General features: G+C 41.8%; 1 protein-coding gene across 10 annotated transcripts in view; it reads right to left on the reverse strand.

Moving 5' to 3' along the window:
* Positions 1-20,583, reverse strand: part of ZNF236 (zinc finger protein 236) — a 200,841-nt gene that overhangs the window by 117,582 nt on the left and 62,676 nt on the right. For all 10 annotated transcript variants that reach the window (XM_075062894.1, XM_075062898.1, XM_075062893.1 and 7 more), the window contains exons 11-16: positions 14,220-14,492; positions 10,300-10,503; positions 5,888-6,032; positions 1,404-1,664; positions 835-1,085; positions 30-131 (exon numbers count right to left, since the gene is read on the reverse strand). In XM_075062894.1, the coding sequence (XP_074918995.1) occupies positions 30-131; positions 835-1,085; positions 1,404-1,664; positions 5,888-6,032; positions 10,300-10,503; positions 14,220-14,492 (1,236 nt within the window). The remainder of the gene's footprint in view (positions 1-29; positions 132-834; positions 1,086-1,403; positions 1,665-5,887; positions 6,033-10,299; positions 10,504-14,219; positions 14,493-20,583) is intronic.

Here is a 20,583-nt window from a genome sequence, read left to right on the forward strand (position 1 = left end):
AATTTTAAATTTTTTTATCTATAACTAACCTTGTGATAACCCTTGCTGATCAAATGACTGTTGTGTTAGAGTCTGCTGTTCAAACTGATTGATGTTCTCCTGCAAAGCATGTTGGGATGTCACAAACCTATCTGAAATCAGGAACATAAATTAAAAAAAAAAAAAAAGAAGGTAAATTAATTAGGTAGATACACAATTAATCACAAATAAATTTATTTAATACGTCATTATTCAAGCTATTTAAATCTTTTTATTTTAAAATTATCTGCCAGGTGCATTCCTGCAGATTTAAATCTTTAGGTGTTGTATTTTTTTTTTTAAGTTTTAATTTTTTTAATCAACTCTATTGATCAACTGCGAACACAAACATCTCATTTAACCAGATCTACCTTTCTGATATTGGCAGTGGCAACTAACACAATATTTTGTATTCTTTCCACCAACTGTGCACGTGTGCTTTGATAACACCCTGAAAAGTTGTGCTAGAAGATGGTGATTTAGACAGAATATGTTTGTATAAAGTATTACATAGCATATTTTTGAGATATATAGTTTAGATTTGTTTGCCAAATAGAAATGGGTAAGGGTTAATATAAAATATTTTATATTTTCCAGTATATTTTATAGAATTATGCAGGATAAGAAAAATTAACTTATTTACATAAATTTTAAGTAATTATTGTACACTTTTACAGAAAGTATATGTTTTTCTAAACCATTATTTCAGATGTCTTAAAACCAAATTCATAAACGTTTTCAAGATAAAATAATTTAGAAACTTCACCTAAAACTGATTTTTTCTTTAGTGTAGTTTTTGATGTTCTGAATATATACCTTCATCTTGCTCTAAAGATTGGTCAGTCAATTGTTGTCCCAGTCCTGTTTCTTCTGTGGCTACCACCTGCTGCTGGTCTAGTTCTAAAATAGCTTCCTGATCTGTTGTGACAGCTTCTGGCTGCTGCAGCTCATCACTTTCAATCTCTACTTGCATCTGAGTGGAAACATGAATGCTTTGCTGATCTACTGTTGAATCATCTATTGAAGCAGCTTGCTGGTGCTGCTGAAGCTGCTGTGCAAGCTCATACCTGAGAATGAAAGAAGAGATCTTTTATTAGCAAATGATGCACACACCTAGACACTATTTTAGATCTTTATATGACATTTTTACTATTTTATCATCATTTATTTGTACTGAAGTAGTGCCTAGGAACTTCAGTTATAGACCAAGACCCATTATGCTAGATGCTAACAAGGGCTTTTTCCTAATTCATTATGCCAAATTACTCTTAACTCTTCTAGAACCCAGATAACAAAACATAGCTCCTAAATCAAAGCTAGGTTTCAAGGAATGAACTACTGTAATGTACTGAAAGAGTTAAAAAAAAAAAAAGTTTTACACCTACCTATGAGTTTTCATGTGTTTTTTGCAGTTTAATGAAGTTTTGAATGTTTTTTGACAATATGGACACATATATGGTCGAAGATCATTATGAATCCCCATGTGTCGCCTGAGGCTACCACCAGTAGTGAAGGCCCCATTACATATAAGACACTTAAAAGCTTTCAATCCAGTATGAGTTCTAATATGTGCTTTTAGCACTCCAGCCGAGACAAAACCTCTTCCGCACTGAGAACACTTAAATGGCTTCTCACCGGTGTGTGATCTTTTAAAAAATATAAAAAAAAGCAAAAGCACAAATTGCGTCTGATTTTTCAATGTCATTAACAGCAAAATAAGAAAAAACATAACCAAAGAGCACCTAACATTTTGTTCAACAAAACCTGAAAATATAAGTTTAAAAATGGTTATATAATTACACTTAAGCACATAATTATAGGCTGAGTCAGTAGAAACTTCTCACTTAGAACTTCGTCAAACTTAAAAATATTTGAGCTGAAATTCTGCATGCCAACCTTCTGCCTAAGGCTGATTGTTAAGTATTACTACTACTGGAAAATTTCAGCTAAAACAATTCCGCCATTTCCAAGAATGAGATCAGGAAAAAATGCTGGTGACCCTTTTTTGACCTCTAGTGCCACCATGCCTTGGAGCAGGGTCTTGAAATTAGGCCAGGGTAGCCTTTATATCCAGGATATGCCTGTTGCTGTTCCCATGAAAATACATGCAAATTTAGTCAAGTCTGAAAAATCTCAGTTTGCAAATGCTCAGTTGAGACTTGCAGCTAAATTCCCTGAAGATTTTGTCCACAGTGAGCGTGCTCCAACCAGGGCCGGTGCAACCATTTAGGTGGACTAGGCGGTTGCCTAGGGCGCCAAGATTTGGGGGCACCAAAAAGCAGCGCCCCCAAATTTTTTTTAAGTGGTTAAGCGGCCGCTGCTGCTGGGATGGAGAGGGAGTCTGAGCTGCCGGTGGCATCGGCAGCTGGCAGCCCAGGGTGTCCTCTGGGTCAGTGTGCCGCCGCAGCATCTGGCAGCCCAGAGGGTCCCCTGGGTCAGCGCACCGTTGCTGGCAGCCCAGGGCTTCCTCTGGGTCAGCGCGCCACCACGGCAGCTAGCAGCCCAGGGCTTCCTCTGGGTCAGTGCGCCACCACGGCAGCCAGCAGCACAGGGCTTCCTCTGGGTCAGCATGCTGCAGGGCCGCCCGGGAGGGGGGCAAGAAGGGCAATTTGCCCCGGGCCCCGCAGGGGCCCCCATGAGAGTTTTTCAAGGCCCCTGGAGCGGGGTCCTTCACTCACTCCGGGAGCCCCGGAAAACTCTCGCGGGGCCCGGCCCCCTGGAGCTTCTTTTGCTCCCGGTCTTCGCCAGCGGGGGGTCCTTCTGCTCCTGGGCGGAAGGACCCCCGCCGGTGAATTACTGCCGAAGCAGGACCTGCTGCCGACGTGCAGCCCCATCTTTGGCGGTAATTCGGCGGTGGGGGGCCCTTCTGCTTCGGGACCAGTCGCCGAAGTCCTCCGGAGACCTGTGGCGGGGACCCTCCGCCACCGAATTACCGCTGAAGACCCAGGCTGCACTTCAGCAGCTGGTCCCGCTTTGGCAGCAATTTGGCGGCGAGGGGGCCCCGCGGCGGGTCTCCGGGGCACTTTGGCGGCGGGTCCCGGAGTGGAAGGGCCCCCTGCCGCCAAATTACCGCCGAAGCGAGGGCACCCGCCACCAAAGACCTCAGGCCCCTGGAATCCTCTGGGCAGCCCTGGCGTGCCACCGGCAGCCCAAGGGGTCCCCTGGGTCAGCATGCCGCTGCTGGCAGCCGCCAGCCCAGGGGTTCCACTGTGCAGTCCCGCTTGGAGAGGACGCGGAGCAGAGGTGAGCTGGGGTGAGGAGGTACCGCAGGGCTCCTCGGGCCAGGGGGTGGGGAGCTGCCCTGGGGGCAGGGGGCACACTNCCTAGTCTGTAACAGTGAATGGGATTCTTCCGTCCTAAATGGAGGACTCTGCACTTGTCCTTGTTGAACCTCATCAGGTTTCTTTTGGCCCAATCCTCTAATTTGTCTAGGTCTAGAGTCTTAATTTATTCACTTTAATTTAAGGTATAGCATGCCAGTCATATATTTTAGTGTCTTTAGAAGGCCTCTTTCTATGTTTCTATAATATATAACTAAACTATTGTTGTATGTAAAGTAAATAATGTTTTAAAATGTTTAAGAAACTTAATTTAAAATTAGATGAAAATGCAGCGCTCCCAGACCAGTGGCCAGGACCCGGGCAGTGTGAGTGCCACTGAAAATCAGCTTGTGTGCCACATTCAGCACCCGTGCCATAGGTTGCCTACCCCTTCCCTAGTGCATGAGGTAAAAGCCAAGTGGCTGTTAGCTAAGGCGGTGGAGCACCCATTGTCTCTCTCTGCAAAGTTGCGAAGCCCCCCCCCCCCCCCGCATAAAACAAAAGTTTTGCCACGGCAAGTGGTAGAGTGAACGCAACTTTATTGGCAGGGGCGCTCTCCTGCTGACAATGCTAACGCCACTCGTGGGTGTGGAAGTATTTTGCCAACAAAGTACGGCCAAAGCGCGTTTGCCCACGCTGAGTGTTAGCGACACGGCCGTGTCCCTACAGCTGTGCGCTGTGCACAAGCCCAGAGTGGCCGTGCTGGCAGCGGAGGGGACGGCACAGCACACCTGGCCGTGTGCAGCTCGCACCTGCACCGCAGGGCACAGCTCCCCTGGGCAGGGACTCGCCCCTCGCTCCTCCCCCTGGGCGGAGGACACGCCCCCTCGGGCACGCCCCTCGCTCCTCCCCTGCTGCGTCCCGGCCTGGAGGCAGAGCCATAGATCCGGGCCGCCCGCCAGCGGGTAACCATAGAGTTGGCCTCCTGCGGGCAAGAAGGGCCCGACGAGACCATAGAGCGAGACAGAGTGTCCTGGGCAGGGCCGGCTCCCTCCGTGGCAGGTGGGAGAGCGGGGCTGGGGGGCGGGGAGCTGCTGCAGGGCTGGGTGGGGTGCAAGGTGGAAGTTTCGCCTACGGCGCGAAACTTCCTTGCACCAGCCCTGGCTCCAACTCAGGGCTGAGTAGGCCGTGGGTTGCTGTGAGCTGAAAGCTGGGAGACTGTCTCTTCTGTGTGCACACTGCCCTCCCTAACCTGGTTGGGTCCAGCAGCTCCCTGATTAAAATGCAGAGTTAGACAGGGATGGAGTGAGAGAGCAGATTGGGTGAAGGAACAAGGGCAGGGAAATGCAACTAAGAAGTGGGGTATTAAAACTCGGAGCCAGTGGGTGAAGGTGAAGACTGAAATCAGACAAGGAGCTGATGGGGAGGGAAACCAAGTCCAGCTGTGCAAGGAGACTGGGCCTTGTATGAGGAGATTGAGTGGTAGAGAATGGAACTGGAACTAAGGAAACTTGACTGGAGCAGGCACAATTTGGAAGCGATGGGGCACAAAGGATCAATCTTGCAGGAGAGGGGAAGTAAAATTGGCAGAACAGTATGACTACTACATCACTCCTTATAGACCCTGGAATGGAATCCAATAGTCCTGAGTCTCACCATTCCTCCATCAGCAAATACCTGTGGCACCTACTGCCAAAATATAGGTCTCATCCCCTACTAGTGCTGATCCACAGAGAGGATGACAACCTACTATTGTTATAAGTAACTCAGTTAGCTCAAAAGGCAAAAGTCTGTGTAGTGGAGCTAAAGGTTTCAACTTTGCAGATGAACAATGTGGGTGCCAATATGACGACAAATGAAAATTTGTTTTTTCATTTTGCTTTTTTTTAAAAACCAAGAAATTACACTCATCTCTCCATACACACCCCATACACACAAAGCCGACCTTCAAAGAATATTAAGGTTGTAAAGTCAAGCATTAAAAAGTTTGGAAATGCCAGAATTAAGATTGCCTGTTTAACCTTATGATCTTTAATTACATGATCAGATTTTTCCCCACAGGAACTATACTACATGCATAATGCATACCCAAAATTATTTTTTGAATTGAACTTCAAACAACCAGTAAGAAAGTATGCACTGATAACCACTAGCTGTGAACTGCGTGCACAGAAAAATGTGCATGCAGTTATAAGCCCAGTTTCCTTTTCTGATTTCAACAGTTAAACATATAATTGGCCCCTTTAACATAACTCACTCAATTCGTGCAGTAAATGTCCATACAACTGCTTGCCCATTTTTGTACATAATTTAGAAAAACCAGGAGCTTAAGAGTCAATAGGATAAATTCTGCACTAATATCCCCAAGCAACCCCACTGATATTGATGGCAGTGCACAGAGTACAAGTTAGCAAAAAATCTGGACCAACCTGACTGTTTAAAGTTAATTCTGTAGTTTCACTAGCTAAAGACAGCAAGATAGTAGAGCTGAAGCCTTAGCAAGGAGTCCTATATAAACACCTCCCACAAATTATTCTTCCATTTTAACTGTCCTCACATTAAATAACTTTTATTAAACACATTTCCTTTCTCTTCTGTGTTTATTTTACCTGATATGTTGCTTAAGATGACAAGATTTTTTATATGCTCGACTGCAGTAATAACACTTGTATGGCCTGTCTGCTTCATTTCCAAAACTATTATTAAAATAACTTTGGAAAAACTGGCTATTCCTTGGGATTGGCTGGATAAGACCTGCATGTATAAAACAAAAAAACAAAATGAGATCATTTGGTAAAGCTGCAATGGTATAAAGAGATTAAACATTTTTAAAAAACAATCCATATTATTAAATATAGTAAATCGGTAGTAACAGAAAATAAACCTAAACATCTTTACAGTATCTATTTAAAATTACGTGTGGTACCTTAGCTGCACAGTTCCTTCTAGCACTAATGGCTCCAGCCCCTTACAGTAAGCTGCAAATACAATCCTCTGAGTCCATATTAGACATTTATTTCCAACAAAATCCAAAATAAGTTCAATAAAACCCAATTTATTTACTAATTCACTACCAACTGACTGAAGTCCTATATACGGATCTTATTTCAGTCATTTCGCAAGACACTTTAATTAGCTAGATTTCATTTTGTCCCACTGCTGTGTAATTTTGTTACATGAGATTTAATTGGAAGAGTTTATATAAGTGATACCCCATCACTGCAGCACTGGTCTTCCTCACATTACATTAAACCTACATTTGAAACAGAGAATAGAAGTTATCAATGCTTGTTTGCCCAACACCTACCTCCACTAATTGACGGTTATCTTTTCAGTGCCATCACAAATTCATTGGGGGGAAAAAAACAAACCTTATTTAAACAGATGCTGTTTATACACTGTACCCTGAAGACAGCCAACTTCAGCTCTGCAAAATGAGGAGAGTTCCTGCTACTAACTGTCCAAGTCCTAGTCTCAGAAATTCACAAAAGAACCCCTTCTCACATGATGTGACAGAATGTGGGGTAGTAGCAGATTTATCAGGTAAAAAGTTCTAAAACCATTCACACATCTTTGAACTGAAAACAGAGTCCTGTGCATAGCAGTAGGGTGCAATCTTGTAAAAAGTTACTGTACAATTTATTTTTTTACTAAGAGGCTACATAAATCTGTTTGTGCTCCTTAAATTCACAGAAATAGCCAGTTTTTGCTATCTTCTAGCTCAGGGGTTTTCAAACTTCATTGCACTGCAACCCAGTTCTGACAACAAAAACTACTACACAACCCCAGTGTCCTGTATTACTTTAGATTCTAGAGTCTAGAATCAGGACCAGCATTAGGAGGTGGTTACCAGGATAATTGTCCACCCACCATTCTAGCTCTTCAGCCTGCCCACCTACCATTCTTCCTAACAGGTGTTTTATTTCTCCCCACAAAGGAAAGTTTAGAGGGTTTCTTCTGCCTGGCTCCACACTGCTAACCTTGAAGGTAAAAGCACAAGAGTAGAGGAACATCCTTTGGGATTAAAAACAGCAGCTAAGAAGAGAATATGTGACCAATGAATTTCTTTTAGCACTGTTTTGTTGGGCAGGGGGGAGCAGGGGAGGTCTACAGGAGATGATCTGGGTCTTCTAAATCAAACAGGAACAGAGCTTCACTTGGCAAGTGCCTTTCCTGCTGTGTTGTTCCTAAACCTTGATAGAAGTAGAGCTCCTCTCAGTAGAGACTTAACAACTATAGATGACAATCGCCTCCTCCTGCAAACCTATCCTTGCCCCTCTCCAAAATAGTGTTTCTATCCCCTTTCTTGCAGCTTAGGATCCATATCACAGAGGTATGGAGCTACCATATCAACATTTTAAACTGTAGAGGTGGCTCCACACAAATTAGTATTTGGAGATCTCTCTCTCTCTCTCTCTCACACACACACACACACACACACACACACACACACACACACACAAAAAACAACCAACACACAACCAGGCAGGTGTACAGTAGTGGAAAAGCATGTGCCTAGTCCACATTAGAAACATCACTCATGCTACCACTGGCATTCATCAAATATTTGGAAAAGTAATGAAAATTCCTACTGTGAACACAGCCAAATATTCTTTAATTATTTCAATAACTGATCAGATGAATGAGAAAATGTTTGAAGTAGCCAGGAAAGACAAGAGACACTTTACCCAGGATGCAGAAACTTAACCAGATATTTTTGAGAACTTATTCTTTAAAATAACATTTGTTCCCAACCAAAAGCAGGAATAAATAGTATTGGACATCAGTCAAATTCAGAAAAATGACTGAAGTCATAATGGCACTTTTTGGTCAATACTTTAATTAAAAATACCATAGGGAACATGCAAAGAAACCAGCCTTAAAATATCTGGACCCAAGAGCAAACGAATAAATAAATGAAAGAAAGAAAAATATTTTCAGCAAAAAATAAAACCTACATCTTTTTAATTTTCTGCCAAGAAACAGTTTAGCCATACCACCAACACAGAGCAAAGACATTTGCAGCTTGGAATTTCTCATCACCATTCACAGAAAAGAAAATGATAGTTCTCAGAACACTTAAATGTCACCAGAGGGAAGGTGAATGTGCCACCTGTTGGAGGAGCAGTAGAAGTTCAGATTCCTACACAGCACATTTCAAACCGGGTAACGTGCAAGAATTATAATATATCTGTAAAAAAACCCTACTTTTCCATGTATTTCACAATTCTTAACATTTAGAAATGTGCAATTTAATCAAATCAATCTAATCACTGAAGACATTTTAATTCCACCACAGAACAAAATATGTTTCTATTTCTTCTTTGGTCTAAAAAATAAAGTTACATAGTTGTACTTGAAATTCACTCCTGGCTGATCTATTATATCCTATGACTAAATGATTTGATGTAGTCTAACATGATTAATGTCAAGAGATTCTTAAAATAAAAACGTGTAGGAGGGTGTGGAATCAACATGTATATATTCCTTTTACAAAGGGAAAAAAGATTTTACAAACTGAATAGGCAAACTGTCTACTCTAAAATATTAGCGACCTGTACGAATTCTTAAAACCAACAGAAGCATAATGATCTTTCAAGACAAGCAATGATAATAGAGTAAGGATACTATCAAAATACAAAAAAAGCAAATGCACTACTGTGTACAGAGTGGCTACGGACAGCACATTCTGTGTTGGTGCTGGCATAGTTTAAGCTTGGTCTTGACTAGCATTTAAAAATGTGCTAGTTAAAAGCATTAGATAACATGCTTTACAACTGTATCCAACGCCTTGTCCACAGTAAAGTTTTAGAACATTAGCAAACACATATTAATATCGCACCTTTAAATCCTAGTCAAGACAAAGCTTAAACTATGCCAGCACCAGCATAGAGTTTGGCTGAGAAATAAGGAGCTGCAAATGGTAATCTATGGAAGTGAAGACTAGACATGGAAAAGAATTTGAACCCACATCTCTAAAAAGCTCTTAAGTGTTACATTTAAAACGCACATGACTAAACAGGACTTTTATTAAATCTACCTTTATTATATAAAAAACTAAAATAGGATTGCAAAGCTATGATATTATTGGCAGTTTCATTTAAAAAGAAGTAATTTGTGGAGTTTTTTTCATTAATAAAATAATGGAGCCAATCTGATTGTTATGGCCATGTTAATATCTTTAACAATTTAACAATATTCTAGGTCTATAGTTTGACCTTTTTCATTCAAAACCTCACATAGTTATTGTACTCTGGTTGGAGTTTTGAAAATAATACTATGTTTAGTATATCTAGTTTAAGGTAGTCAAAGCAGAAAACTGCCCATCACTAATGGAGTCTAAATCAACTATATTTAGGTGAAAATGTAAGTACATACATATCATAATATCTTGCCCACTGTCGCCAACCTCTTATTTACAATACAATCCTTCATCTAAAGCTGAACTACTACTAACTTTTCCCAACAAAATGGTTTTAAAAAGTGATAAATCATATAACATCCTATGCCAGAACAGAAAGATGTCATGTAAACTTTCTAGAATATATTCCCATATTCAAATGTTATCGCTAATGGAACACTAATTCAACTGAGTTCCCACTTACACAAAATCCACTAAAGCCATATAAAATTATAATTGTATCAAGAATAAACATGATTAGAATAAGGAGATTTTAGAATATGTTCTCTAAGCATTAGCTCAAAAAAAACCTAAAGGAAACAAATGCATATGTTTACCTTTTATACACTGCATATTTTACAATTTTTTTTCTGTTAAGCTTTATAGGATTCTATCAATAAAAAAATGCTTTGTTATAAATTCATAAAGTACACTTTCAATTCAAATAGCTGACAGTACAGCTTTCTCTGCAGCTGCTGAACAGTTAATTCCAGGTGCATCTTCTTGAGTGAGTTTATAGATTGCCTTTGCCTAATAGTGTACTCTACTTCATTCATATTCTAAACCCAAATTTCAGGATTACAATAAGCAAGTTACAGCACATACGAACTCAGTCTTCACCTAAATCAGTGATGAGTATGGGTTCTTGCAAAGGAATATCCGGTACTGGAACGTTGGTCTTTCCTAGTCGAACTTTTGCAGGTTTACGCTGATGTCGCATCTTTCGTAATTCAGTGTGTTTAAAGTGTGAAGCAACGTGGGTCTTCCTGTGGCCAGATGTTCTGAACTTTTTATCACAGTGAGGACAAGCAAAAGGTCTAACACCTGGAAGAGATTAAAATATATTACTTCATGGTTTACTCCCATGTCTGCAGGAATAAAAGCTGTGTAATCCAAACAGTAAAATTATAACAGTGTGTTTACAGAGACTGACAAGACCAAATGTGGGGAGGACGTGTGTGTTATTTTTCCTTGGGGAACAGAGCAGAAATGGAAGATTCCCAAACTGATGGAAAGAGGGAGTAGTGACTATGTGGCATCTTCTTCACCGTCAACTACAAGCCAGTAGGAATGTCTGAAGGCTGAACTCCATGCTGGAAAACCACAGATATTGGAATCTCTGAAGTACTGCGCTCAGCAGCTTTCAACTCAGGTACACAAGCTTCTACCACCTTCAGGGCCAGCCGACAGCATTTTGGCACCTGAAGCGGGGAGATCAAGAAGATGATAAAGGGGAGATAAAGGAGAACAAACAACTTAAAACGGCATGTTCAAAAATTTGAAGTAACACTTAACTTTCAAACACCTGAACAGCAAACGTAACTTTTCTTGTCTGCATAGTAAACACTGGCATTTTTATCTGTTTGAATAATCAAAGTGGTACTTTCCATACCTTCTTGGTTGCAAAGATTTGAACTGCTTCCTGAAGGTCCACAGTCTGGGCCAGCTCATGCTCTATTGATATTGTTGCAAGGCCAACCAGCCACTCCTGTGTCATTATGGAGCATAGATGTGTTTTTATTAACTTCAGCTTAGAGAAGCTCCGTTCTCCACTGGCAACTGTTACAGGAAGTGTTAGAAGTATGCGCAGAGCATCAAAAGAATTTGGAAAGAGGGTGGTCATCTTATTTGTGCCCATATATTCTAGAACAGCCTTTGGAGTTGATCCTGCTAAAATGCATCTTGAAAGGGCTTTCAGTTGATCACCTAAATCACTCGCATGTCATCATGTGTCAACACTGTTTCTAGTGCCCTGCATTGCTGGTGTAGGTCTTCTTAAGGTATAGTGAGGAGTTTTGGAATATCATACAACATCCCAAATATACTGCTGTGTTCCTTGAGCTGTATGAAACATTCTTCAACTGAATGAATTGCACAATCTAGCACTTGATTAAAGAATTCAACTTTGAATTGTTGTTTGGGGTCTTTTATGGGATTATCCCGTGTCTCCTAATCAAAACATCGTCTTCTTCACTGACTCTTGTATTCTTGAATGGGTGGGAAATTAGCTTCAGCATTAAGTTCCTCTGCCAACTTCTGTGCACTCTTCAGAGTGTTTTGAAATCCCTCATCTGACCGGAAAGACTGTAGGTATGACTTTGCTTTTTCCAGTTGTTCCATTGCTCCAGATATATCAGGGTCAACATCTTGGAGTCTCTTGCTTACAATGTTTATTTCAAACAGTATGTCATGCCACAATCCTAAGCCACACAGAAATGTGAAGTTATCTATATTTCTGGTGATTCCATTTCCCTCTGCCACTGTTCTGCCATGAACAGTTCCTGTTATAGCATTATCCTCCATAATGGCAACTATGTAATCATCTATCTTCCCGATTTGGTGTTTGATAGGCTTTATCACCTCCACTCGACTTCCTATCGTGTGGCACTCAGTGGTTTCCGTATCAGAAAGGACGTTCCCAGATGTTGCTTCAAAATTTGCCATCGATGAATTGATTCAGAGAAAAATACGGAGATGCTTTCAATTACATTAAAAAATTCAGCAACCTCACTAGAAGCTGATGCTACATCACTGACCACCAAGTTCAATGAATGAGAACTGCATGGGACAAAAAAAGTTTTAGGGTTTAACGCTCGGATCAGTGTCTGTTTTTGTTGCCAGTAACTGTATGATCTCATTTTGAATTGTTTTTCCAAGGTAGTGGTGTGTGTACATTTCTTGAGTGTTGAAACTTTTGAGATGCTCCTGGAGTACAGCATCAAACTCAGCCATCAGCTCCACAATTTTAAGGAAGTTTCCATTGTTTGGCACATACAGCTGATCTGAAGTGCCACGCAGTGCTAGAGTTTGGGTAGCAGGCATTCTCACAATGGCAATAAGCCTTTTCAGACCATTTTGCCAGTAAAGAGACTCTGATGCAATCTTCTCTTGATGCTGATCATCTATGGTGGCCTTTAACCTTAGTCTCATCTCAAGTTCTTTCCACCTACGGAATGCTCTCTGGTCATCTGCTGCTTTCGCAAGCCAGGCCAAATTTCTAGCCAGATTTTTCTAGTCCTTTGTTCCTGTAAAATCCAACGTGGCTGGAACATTAGACTGGAAGAGTTTGCAACAAAAACAGTATGCAGCATTCTGGGTTTTTGGGTATATAAGCCATGGCCTCTCCACTTTGTCACCATTGGGGATTTCATGCCAGTAATGTGTTGGATGGAAACTTCTATTTTCATTGTCTTTGGAGAACGTGAAATTTTTCACTTGCTGTGGCCCATGCAGTACAAGGAAGTCCCTCAGGCTACTGTTCAAATGGGTCCACAGTCCTCGATCATCTAGACTTAAGGAACTAAGTTTCTAAGTTAAGCTGTTTCTTGAGCCTCCACCACAGTCTTCTCTGATCTACACTCTTCTTCAGGAATGTGCATGGTTACATCCATTTGAGATGGAGATATGGATGCTGCAGTAGCTGCCAGGTCACCTGCACGCTGACTAACTGGAAAATCAGGCATCTCCTCACCATTCACATCCTCACTGAGGCCAGAAGGCTCATTGTGAACATTTGTGTCTATGTATCTCAGGAGAGCTCCTTCCTGTTTAGAATGGAAAGCTTCCTTTGCTTTCTCTTTTTTTCTGAATGCTGCACCAGAGGGGTGTTTTCTTCTTTCACTCATGACTGCTGTTCTGTGCTAGCTATAGTGGCTCTCAACACTCAATTGAAGGGGACAAATAAGCAGGGTGGTAGCAGGGCCTGAGTGAGGGAAGATATCACGTCTTAAGGGCCTAACTGGCTCCTACTACTTCAGTTGACTGCCTGTTCTCCTCAGGTGGGTTCAGGGAAGCAAGAGGAAACAGAAAGCTCCCTGAGAAGCTGGTGTTAATCAGCCCAGGCTCCTGAGGGTGCTGAAGAGGTAAATAAGAGACGCCTCCTCCTTTCTCTCCCTGCGCTTTCTGTTATTCCCTCTCACCTTTTCTCCTGCCTGCCTGTTATGTCTCTTGTATCCTCCTTCCTCCATCACAGCACTCCACCATCTCTGTGCATCTAGAGCAGAGAGAATACATATGCACCAACAGCAGACAATTTTCTACACTCTGGGTCCTAGTAGCGCTGCCCCACAGTCTGGAACCTAAAGCAGCCGCCTCAGTTCGCCTGACCACCTTCAATGATTCAGTAGCTTCATAATTCAAGTAAGGGTTGTTGTCTGGAAGCCTGGGATAGCTAAAGAACTGGCCCTCCGGGTATATGTTCCAGGAGAAAATGAAAAACAAGAGTGAAGGAAGAAAACAACATAGGTGGCCAGTTGTGGTTTAGCAGAGAAAAGGGAATGAAAAAAGCCACACACCAATGAGAATTGGGACATGAACAAGTTAAAATATTTGGTGAATAAAAAGTTTATAATACAAGAATACAACAGGGCTACCATTTAAATTCTTATAAAGTTATTTGTCAGAAACAAAATACTTCATTCTATATTTGATATTTATGACCGTGCTGATCGCCTTCAGATCTACAATCCAAATTCTGTCCCCTATTCTTGGAGGACTTCTGAACATTATATAAAACCATAGGGATAACTCACAGGCCTTACCTGTATGCAGACGAATGTGAACTTTTAAGCTTCCTGAGGTGGAAAAACATTTCGTACAATACTGGCACTTAAAAGCTTTAATGCCAGTGTGTGTTTTTGTGTGTGCTGTGAGAGTGCTCTTCACAGCAAAGGCGCGGAAACACTGGGGACACTTGAATGGCTTCTCATGCGTGTGAATTCGAATGTGGCGCACTAGATCACTGGGTTTTTTAAATTCTTTAGAGCAATATGGGCAAACATGCCATCTTATTCCATTCTCTTCACGTACAGAACCTAAAATAAACAACACTGAAATTAGATGTGTGCGTGTTTATATTTGTAAATTAATAAACAATCTGATAAATTGACATTGTCACTCAAAAGATGAGAATTAAAAACAGACAGTGAAGACTCTTGCCAAGACTTAGTAAACAAAGCGTAATGCATTTCTCAGATACCTTCCCCTTAGAGTAAATACTGCTTATAGAAATACGATTAAAATAAAATCAAGATAATCCTATTTAATCGTAGTTACTTGTAATGAAGGAGGACAAAATACACCTACAGTAACATTTTATTCTACAGTGTGGAGTGTGTATATGGGAATAGCATATAATATATTAGCCATTTTTGAGCTGTATATTTGTGTTGACAGGATTTAAGCATAGCATAGTCAATTACTGAATTGTTATACTTCTCACAGGATCACTACAAAAAAAAAAAAAAAAGTATCATGATTATAGGTCTGCAATTGGGGACACCTAGGTTTGGTTTGTTTGTTTGTCTGTTTTAAATAGACTATTAAAAACAGTGTCCAGAATAGCAGAAAGCTGATAAATAGCAGTGTTTTATTAGAAATGTCAAATTCACTACGAAGATATCAGAGAATTAATAGCCATTCCGAAAGCAGATTCCAATAGCTCCAATGGAGGAAAGGTCTTTTAATACCTTTATACAAAAAATCTAGAGTACACAATATGAAGAACGTAAATGGAAGCTCTTAGATTGATTCTAAAGATCATGTGACTCAGCACCAAATCACCTTAATCTTCATGACAATATTATGCCCAATATCTTCATTTTCCATTAACAATTAAACTGATTTTGCCTATTTGTAAAAGATTTATTTTCAAAAAATTACTCTATTTTCTTTCCATAATCTCTTGCCAGACCTTTACAAAAAATCTACTCTAGTGAGCAAACTCATAAAATGGATTTCCTACATGTTACCTAATTTTCTTTTTTAGTACTTTTAAAAATATATCTTCTCTCCGCAAATTTTATCTATTATGATTATTATTATGGAATTCCCACCGTAACCAAGCATATTCTTTTCCAGTACACTTATCAAACAGGGATACAAGCATGCAATAGATTGGCTACCACCATTAATAAATGAAGGTTATTTACTTGTAACTAGAGCTCTTTGAGATGACTCTGCATATTCACATTTATGGGTAACGAGTCAAACAGTGAAGCCTACTAGTGGACCATTCTCCCAGCAATGCCTGCTGGAGCGCGCACACTGCTTTTCTGTCCCTCCCAACAGCATTAAAAAACATTCTGAGGATGAACCTATATAAGAGGGTGCTACGTCCTCTATGACCTCAGTTCCTTCCACTACTGACTCAGAGAAAGCAAGCACTCTGGGCAAGAAGGGAAGGTGGATGGGAAGTGTGATTATGCAGTCATCTTGAAGAATTCAGATTGTAAATAACCTTCATTTCTTCTCTGAGTGGCTCTGTATATTCCCATTTATGGGTAGTTTGGCAAGCAGTGCTGAAAACTCAGGAGGTGAGTATAAAGTCCTCATTAAATAATGATTGGAACACAGCTTTAAACGGACCTTGCTTCTGAGGTAGGAGAAAATCCCGGATCAGATAGACCGGCATGGTTCACTTCTGACTGGCGCTTGTGGTCGGAAAGAACTGAGGCTGTAGAGGGAGTAGTGCCCCTTTATATATCCTCACTCTTTGTGAACACTTAAAGGCGGGGGCGGGAGGAGTGGGGGGGGGAAGAGAAAGCACCCCAACAGGCGCTGCTTGTGAAGGCTCCACCATTAGACTGCACCAGATAGGGAACATACAGAGCCGCCTGGAAAAAAATTCTCTCTTACATTAAGAACTTTCTGCCTAAAGAAATTCTACTTGGTGCACATCCTAAAAGAACTTAAGTCAACATACTATATATATATACACCACTGAATTTAAAAGAATTTAGGCTACAAATTAGAATTTTGTTCTTTTTACATTTATAAAAGGAGAACAGAAATGAAAGATTAAATTTAAGCAATGTACTTTTTCACAGAAATAGGATTAATTCTTTGAACTTTAATCTTACATTTAAGAATTTTATTACTAAGACCTTTCCTATTTTACTCCCTACATTTGCAAAATAGTCTTAATGTTTAGAATCCTGTTTGTAGATTATGTGTCATTCCCAGTGGCTCACTTTGTACTAGCTGCAAATACCAGCGCATCAGGTTTTCACAAACTTCCCTGATGCGCATTCAAATGTGGTACAACTCCCTTCTTTAAAAACAAGGTTCATATATCTGACATTTGGTATTTTTAAAGTTTTTCCTTTGTTCTAGCTAGCTTAAAAAATCAAAATTAAAATAGGTTACTTTTGATATTAATGTTACACTTGGAAGTACCTTGGTATGTATGAAATGGGCTCTACACACCTAATAGGGTTTTTACTCCCTATAAAACTGAGAAGCATCAGACAACACTGGGATTCGCTATATAAGTAATGTATTTTTCAGTCATGCTTTTAGCTCTGGAGGTGTTCAGTTCAATCTCTGGTTTCAGCCAAGATGGAAGCCATTCCACATGCACTAATATGTCAGCAGATAATTTAGAGCTTGTGAGAACTGAAATTCTCCTCCCAGAGAGTTTAGTAGATGCACTGGAACCTGGCTTTAACAAAGAAGAACTTCAGCCACTCTGGAGAAGAGGAGGTTATTTATCTGTAACTGGAAGTTCTTCGAGATGCATGGTCCCTATCTGTACTCCACCAAGGGTTATATGCATGCACCATGCATCCGGAGCTGGAGATTTTGACAGGAGTAGCGTCCACTGGTCTGCCCTTGCTCTGTCTCGTGGTTTGTCCAAAGAGATAAAGAACAGGACAGACCAACTGTGCCCTCCGTTCCTTCTCCACCTTAAATCAAATAGATCCACAACAGAGAGGAAGAAGTGCTGGGTTGGAATACAGATAGGGACTATACATCTCGAAGAACCTCCAGTTACAGATAAGTAATCTCTTCTTCTTCGAGTGATGTCCCTATTGTATTCCACTGAGGGTGATTAACAAGTAGTACCTAGTTAAGAGGAAGGAGAGAGGAAGACAATGCAATCATGTAACAGAGAATGGCCTGCCAAATGAGGCATCCATCGTAGAGTCTTGCACTAAGACATAATGGTAAGAGAAGGTATATACCGAACTCCACATGGCCACCCTAAATATGTCCACAGTTGGGAGATAGTGAAGCACAGCTGTAGTCTATGCTTGCACTCTTGTGCAGTGGACTTTATACACCAAGGGGTGACAACAGTAACAATAACTAATAGCAAAGCATAATGCTTGTAGAGTTCCCTCTGAGTGAAGGTTACTTGACCTTTAATCCTGTCCGCTAGAGTGATAAACAATCTAGGGAACTTTCTGAATGATTTCATCCTCTGCAGGTGGAAGGCCAGGGCCCTGCAGACACTGAGGGAGTGAAGGTGCCATTCCTCCACTAAGGAGTGAGGCTTCAGAAAGAAAGCAGGTAAGTGTATAGATTGGTTGAGATGAAAGAAGGATACGCCCCAACTTTCTGCCTAAGGTTGTAAGTGCAGGGAAACCTTGCCCTTATGGAACTTAGTAAAACTGGGATCCGCCATCATGGCCCCCAGTTCGCCTATCCTTCTTGCAGAAGTAATAGCTACCAGGAAGGCAACCTTCACGGAAAAGAGAGACAGGGAGCAGGAGGCCATATGTTCAAAGAGCAATTTCATCAACACCGAGAGGACAAGACTAAGGTCCCATTGCAGAGCGAAAGGTTGAACAGGCGGCTAAGTCTAGAGGAGGCCCTTCCAAAACCTGGTAGTCAAGTGATGCATACAGAGACAGTGCCCCTCCACTAGGGGGTGCAAGGCACTGACAGTGGCTACATGAACCTTGATGGAGTTGAGAGGGAGTCCTGATACCTTCAGGGACAGGAGATAGTCCAGAAGAAGAGGGATGTCCATGTGCTCAGGGGCAAAACCCCTCTGCTGGGCCCATAGGGTGAAACGCTTCCACTCGGCTCTATAGGACCCGCCTCATGGATTACTCGAGAGGATGTCTTGTACTGCTGATGAACATTTCTGCTCTAGAGAAGATGTCTGTTCAAAAACCAAGCTCTTAGGTGAAGCATCTGCAGATTGAGATGCCTGATCCTGCCTCCATGCTACGTGAGGAGTTCCAGGAAAGCTGGCAGGGGACGCGCCAACACGCAGAGAAGGAGGGGAAACCAACAACAGTGAGGGAAGAATGGAGCAATCAGAATGACCATCGCTCTCTCCTGTATGATCTTGTGTGGACATGTGGCAGGAACAGTAGGGGAGGAAAGTCATAAATGATTTGGTCTGACCAGCGGATGAACGGGGCACTGTCTTGTGAAAGGGTACTTATCTCCCCACTGTGGAGCAATACTAGGGGCATTTGCTGTTGGTGTGGGATGCAAGAGGTCCCAGGTCAGAGTCCACCAGAGGTCAAAAAGGTCAGCAGCCACAGTGTCACGGAAGTCCCATTCATGGGCAGCCATGAATTTCCTGCTTAGAGAGTCCACAATTATATTCCAAATCCTGGGAAGATACACTGCTGAGACCAGGATCTTGTGGGTAATGCACAAATCCCAAAGACAAAAAATTTCCACACAGAGCACTGACGACCTCATGCTCCCGTTTGTTAATGCAGGAAATGGTGGGGGTAATTGTCCGACACAATGAGAACATGACGGGAGTGAATGGATGGGAGAAATGAGTGAAATGCTCTCCACACCGCCTGAATTTCCAGGATGTTGATGTGCATTCGGGATTCATGACACTGTGGCTGCTGAGTGTAGGGTTGTTAATCCTCCAAGATTGGCCTGGAGTTTCCAGGAATTAAAGATGAATCTTTAATTAAAAATTATGAATCTCCAGGAATGCATCCAACCAAAACTGGCAACCCTACCTGAGTGGCTCAAGTCTCTTGTGTCATGTGCTCACCCATGTGGGCGCCCCATCCAATGAATGACACATCCATGACAATCATGCTTGGTGATGACAGGAAGAACGATATCCTGGTACAGACCTGACCTGGGTTTGTCCACCATTAGAGGGAAGAGAGAACCTTGGGGGCAGGAAGTCCTTGGTATAGTGCATAAGAGAATAGGCCCTCACAGCCACACAGTTGCAAGCAGTGAAAGCAAAGATGAGAGAAGGCAGTAATGTATGTGCAGGTCGCTATGTGACCAAGAAGAGAAAGGCAAATCCTGACGGGAACAGAAGAACCGGAGACCACCCTGGTAACTGGTTCTTGTAGGGTCGGGAACCTGTCCTTCAGTAGATAGGCACATGCAGAGACCATATCAATGTGGGCCTCAATGAATTCTAAGGACTGTGTGGGATCCAAACTTAATTTTTTAACCTTTACACTCACCCCCAGGGAGGAGAGGGCTGTGAACAGCATGGAGGTCAAGACTGGAGCCTCCGCTTTGGATCAAGCTGCTATCAATCAGTTGTAGAGATAAGGGAATATAAGGACCCCTTGACACCGAAGATGGGTCTCCACTACCAAGAAAACTTTGGTGAAGACCATGGAGCATCAGTGAGTCTGAACAATAGAATCCTGTATTGGACATACTGAGGACCTGCCATGAATCTCAAGAAACATTTGTGGGTAGGATGGATATCTACACGAAAGCAAGCATCCTGCATATCAAGAGCCATAAACCATATGCCCTTTTCTAGCAAAGGTATGATGGTTGCTAGGGTGACAATACAAAACTTTGGCTTGCATATGAAGTGGATGAGATGACAGATGTCTAAGATCAGTCTCCACCTGCCCTTCTTCTTGCAAACTAGGAAATAGGTGGAATAGAACCCTGCGCCCTCGTAGGTCATAGAAACAGGTTCAACCATTCCCCTAGCAAAGGCTAAGCCATCCCTCGTGACTTCATTAAAAAAGACAGGGAACAAAGGGTAGGTTAAAAGACAGGGAACAAAGGGTAGAAATTAATGGTAAATTCTCAGAATGGAGAGGGGTAACTAGTGGTGTTCCCCAAGGGTCAGTTCTAGGACCAATACTATTCAATTTATTCATAAATGATCTGGAGAAGGGGGTAAACAGTGAGGTGGCAAAGTTTGCAGATGAT

The sequence above is a fragment of the Chelonoidis abingdonii genome, chromosome 2 (assembly GCF_003597395.2).
Source record: "Chelonoidis abingdonii isolate Lonesome George chromosome 2, CheloAbing_2.0, whole genome shotgun sequence".
In the NCBI taxonomy this organism is placed as follows: domain Eukaryota; kingdom Metazoa; phylum Chordata; order Testudines; family Testudinidae; genus Chelonoidis; species Chelonoidis abingdonii.